At 44.9% G+C, this 5173-nt stretch overlaps 1 protein-coding gene across 1 annotated transcript; it reads right to left on the bottom strand.

Moving 5' to 3' along the window:
• Positions 1-349: 349 nt before the first annotated feature.
• On the bottom strand, positions 350-5173 carry LOC144739250 (angiopoietin-related protein 1-like). The gene is given in 5 exon segments (XM_078622216.1): positions 350-430; positions 432-538; positions 1236-1508; positions 2501-2692; positions 4372-5173. Coding segments are annotated over 5 exon segments (1455 nt in total).

Here is a 5173-nt window from a genome sequence, read left to right as displayed (position 1 = left end):
TGCTCCAATGACGTCGTAATGTAGAAACCACCTTGTCTCTGGCAGTGTGTATCATAGCGGTTTAACTGCACCAGCAGTTTTAATCCTCATATTATACATATATATATATTTGGTGTTAAAAATGAACAGTATTGCTTACAAATATTCCCTTTCCCCTCTATTTATGCATCTAGATATATGAGAGAACAACACAATCTGCCTGGAGGTCGTACATGTCGTTGGTGATGGTTGCTTGTCTTTATCCAGGATCAAACAGCTGCAGATGACATTTACAGTCACAATGTGGAATTATTTTTGCCCTGGTTCCTTCACATCTGCCCCTCCACCAGCGTGAGAGCGCAGCCTTTCATCAGTCTATGGGCCGTATCATCATGCGTACACCTTTCATGGAGTAGAAACCTCCACCGTAGTCTGCCCAGAAGATGCCATCCCTGGAATTTACTTCTGTAGACACCTCCGCTGTACCAGACGCCGTTTAAATTGCTTTGGCCACATGCGTTGTACCACCAGCCTCCTTTATGGAAATGGGCGCAGTTACCTAATGGGGGGAACAAAGGGAGCGAGGGTCTGTTTAAGTAAAGGAAGGTCATATGCTCATTTCATTAAAATTTGGATATTTGGAAGATTGGATCAACATCGCTAAAAACTGTGTGGCTTATTATTAAACAGCTCAGAGGGCATCTACAAATGGGACAGTTGTCATTTTATCATCCCAAAGTACCTTTTTATTTATGTGTTCATTACAGTACAGTTGGGTGCCCTTAGTACAATTGCTTTGTGATGCCCCCCCACACACACACAAAAACATTATTTTATTAAGAAAATCCCTCCCCTCCATTTATTTGTAATTCTCAATGTTTCAAAAATGAGCTCAGGCAACATGAACTCAGTTTCACTAGCAACAGAGTAACTATAGAGAGAAATATAGATCAACAAGAGGAGAATATCAAAGATAAATTCCACCAGAACCAATATGGTTGGAACCCTACGCACAGCACGTGATGCACGCAATAGGAGCTGCAGCACTGGTAGCAGGTCACATGTCACTATGGACATGAAATCTGAGTCACGAAAAAATCCGATCTGCACTGAACAATGAGTCTGGTAATGAGAACAAATCTAATCTGATTTGCAAAGATGAGATTTCTCTGTCCTGATGTGGGTCACATTAAGGCAAACAATCAGATTTACCTCCTTCAGCCTGAACACCACACAAGAAGTCCATTATCATTTACCTGAGAAAGCATCCTTGTCTCGATCCAGAGTAGTGAACTGTTTGCCGTTGTGGCTGCTGAGGGAGTCCCCAGCGTTGCCCCGGTAGGTGCCTAAGCGCAGGCGGTAGCCCTCGCTCTCTGGCTCCAGGTGGAAGCTACTGTACTGAGCATACACCTTCTTGCCCAACCAGTCCTCCATCTCCACCTGCAGCTTGTAGTCTCCCTGCCTTCCTAGGAGGTAGATGCCCAGCAGACCGAGCCAGTACTCGCCGTCTACGTTTCCAAATCCACTCTGAGTCACAGCAAGATGAAAAGGTTACGTAAAGATTACAGAATATAATGCTGACTGTTTGTTATGTGGTATTTAGTAAAATGAGACTTGTTTAGCCGCATGAAAGCCTCTGGTAATCATATGTGAACATTCTTCTTGATGACGACTTTCAAAAGCACTCGTGAGTCACCCCGTCTTTGAAAAGTCATTGAAGGAATATGCTGGAAAATGTGAATCAATCTCAAGAATGCTGATATCCTGCTCAAACCTCACATCTTTTTGATCATAGATGACGGTTAAACTGGCTATGGCACTTGCGTTGAGTAACCGCGACAAAATGTCGGGCCATGTGCCTTCAGAACACTTCACTTTGGAGAGAAGGTTAGCTCTGTGATTGTGGATTAACTGGGCGAGCCAGAAGATGATGAATGATGGAGGGTTTCAGCCCGGGGCCTCCTCTCTGCTGCTGTGTGTGTCTATGTACATATGGAGGCTTTGTGGGAGAGCGCAGAGGAAAATCAATGCTGAAGAGAGCAATTTAGCTTCCACTTACACATGCAGAAGCCTGGCCGGCTTGAATGGAACATTGAATCTGTGCCAGCAGTGATATTCTCCAACTTTTTTCTCACAGAGCTTTGATGAGAAGGGCTAGATGGTGTTACACAGAAAGCCAACCAGCCTTCCATGCAGGAAGGCAACACAGTGGTAGCGGTTTTGGAAAGAAGATTGAGGAGATTGAGCTGTGGAACATACCTATCCACTGGGCCAGCTAATGTTTCAGAATGGAAAATCTCAAACTAAATGGCCTTGGACAACTAATGCTGCTGACACGGCATTATATTTTACAGTAAGTAAGCTCAAGGATTTCATGACCCGGAAATAGTCCCAAACAGTCCAGATGGTTCCTGTCGATGGGTATTACAAAAGCACCACTGTTGCTTCTGGGTGAGGCTGAGAAAGAGGAGAGCAGAGCGAGAAGAGTGTGTGTGTGGAGGGGGGCTGTTGTCGTCACCCTTGTAGTTATCCCAGTTCCTGAAGAAGTTGACAGATCCATCTCTTCTACTCTGGATCACAGTCCAGCCCCCATTGTCAATATCCTGCTCACACCACACCTGCATTGGCCTCTCGGCTTCATCTGGTCTGATCAGGTACATGCCGCTGGTGCTGTAACCGGCTTCCTGCGCCTCGTAACAGTCCCTGAAGGGACCTGGAGATGTGGACGAGAAGTGAAGGAGACACACGGGCAATAAGAAATACTGAGACCAACTGAGAATACACAATAGGGAGAACATTGACACAGATCCGGGAGTTAGTAGTTTTCATTTGCTGATGGATCATGAATGATGATAGGACAGTTTACTTCTATACCATTTCAAATGAGAGGAACTGGACTCCATTTGCCATCAATTAGTGCTTTACACGTTGATTATACGGGTTGAATTATAGAGTCCCGAAGATTTCCTTTCTTTCATCAAATATTTCACGTTGATAAATGTCACGTAATCCAAAAATACAAACCATGTCAGCGAAAATACTTTCCATTTTCCATTTTAATTTTCTGAACAATCTCTGCCATTGTCTGACTTACATACATTTTTCCAACCTTAAGCTCTGACCTTAACAAGTAATAAGAGCCGAACTAAGTCACTTTGTGAGAGGGAAATATGTCACCACTGATGCTCAGTACGTCAAAAATACTTGCACATTGCAGTGTCAAGAACACTGAAGCAGAAGGAACGTTTAAGGCTACGTAGTTGTGTATAATATCTAAAGAATCACAAGACATTGGTCTATATAAGGTTGTATCAGTTTGTACGAGAGGTCATCGAACAAACGTGCAGGTGAGATGTCTCATTGGTGAGGTTAGCTAACATTCCACTGCTGAAGCCCTCTGAAGCCAGATGACTTTTAAAACCTTCTTTGTTGTTCTGCACGATTTTAATTGTTGTTTTTGTGATTTTAAACACACATTTAAATGGCCCATTAAATTTACAGAAAATAACAGCAAATACATGATACTTAGCAAGATGTTTCAGGGAGTTTCCATGGAGACAGAGACAGTCTGTGGCTACACCCGTGTTTTTGCTTTGTCTGACACTTTTAGCCATGTTTTTGGTGTGAAACCAACGAGACCCAGGGCGCCATGATGCTCCAGTATTGAAGTCAATATCTGGCAGAGGCTGAAGGAAAATCAAACTTGACATAATAATAGAAAACACATTTGTCTAGGTTTACACTGTTCTATGTCAACCTTGAACAGCAGAGAAGAGTGAACTTTATTGGGTCACTTTGATATTTACTGGTGTCGTTTGAGGTCACAATGTAGAACAGATATATTATTAACCCATCGCGATCTGTTATCACGAAAACAACTGCCTTGTTTAAGTTGTTGTTTGTTAATAATGTAATGCAAACTTAATAAGTTAAGTACTTCCATTAAGAATACCAGAAGTGCTGCTGCTTTGTGGTCTGCAGACATCTATCATGCCAGCCTGTTTTTTGTCTGCAATGCAATGGAACAGTCTAGTAAATGATCCTTTTCAAATGCAGCTGCACTGAAATCCTACACACTTTGTTATTCTTGGGCGAGGGCATTAAATGCGTCAGGAATTTCTGTTGATGAGCAAAAATCACATTGGTCAGGTCTTTCTTTAATTTGCTTTAAGTCCCCAGCCTCCGTTCAGACGTTACAAACATTTTCTTTCCACACTAGTGTGTGCTCTCTCCAGTGAGCGGGGAGCACCGCACCAGCTGAATTTGCAAATATTTAACCTTTGGAAATTAGGCCCGGGGCCAACCTGCAGCTGTTCCCGGAGTCAGAGAATATTTTTCTGTTATGGTGGATCTCATCAAAGTGTCATGAACAGGTACAGGTCAGTCACTCACCTTCAGCACTGAAGTTCGTCTGAACAGGTTTCTGGGCCTCGAGGGTGCCGCTTGTTGGTGACGGCCCAGAGCGAGAGCCCCTTTCACGGGCAAGCCCTCTTGTATGATCCCTCTGGATCTCATTGGTCAAACGTGGCACATTAACAGGAATATTCTCAGGCACCACCTGGACCAGTGGAGGTCCCATGGGTGGTTGCTCATTCCTCCGACTGTACACCTGCATACAACGCTCCTCCAGTGCGCCTATCGTCACTGACTGGTTGTTCACCACTGCAGAGAGGGCAGCGTATTTAGCCTCCAGTTCCTTGTAGCGGGAGGCCAGACGCAGTGACTCACTGGTGGCATTAAGGATGCGTGTCTCCAACTGTGCCAGCTCCAGTGAGTTGTCCCTCTTCCTGATGATTTCGTGTAGCAGCTGCATGTAGAGCTGTGTTACTCTGGAGTTCATGTTCCTGCTCTCCTTCCTCAGCAGCTTCATCTCATTTACCAGGTTGCCATCCACGTCCACCACCAGCTTCAGGGTCTCCATCTCCCGCCTTTGCTTTGACAGAAGGTCACGCACCGCAGCCACGTCCAGGCGCGTCACTCGGTCCTTGTCGGTCGCGTACCCTCGGGCTGCACAGATGGGGCCAGTGATCTTCTGCTCGGGGACCAGGAAGGTGTAGGAACATTTCTTATTGTCTCCTGTAACATCTGGAGCCCGTCGTATCCTGGAGAGGATGGGGTTCTTGGTGAGGGCTTCACTGTTGATCCAGAGGGACAGACCAAACAAAGTAAAAAGGCTCCACATTCCAGGTCCCAT

The sequence above is a fragment of the Lampetra planeri genome, unplaced genomic scaffold (assembly GCF_965212315.1).
Source record: "Lampetra planeri unplaced genomic scaffold, kcLamPlan1.2.h2 scaffold_1385, whole genome shotgun sequence".
In the NCBI taxonomy this organism is placed as follows: Eukaryota; Metazoa; Chordata; class Hyperoartia; order Petromyzontiformes; family Petromyzontidae; genus Lampetra; species Lampetra planeri.
Note: the sequence above shows the minus strand (reverse complement) of the source record. Positions and strands in the feature narration are given on the sequence as shown.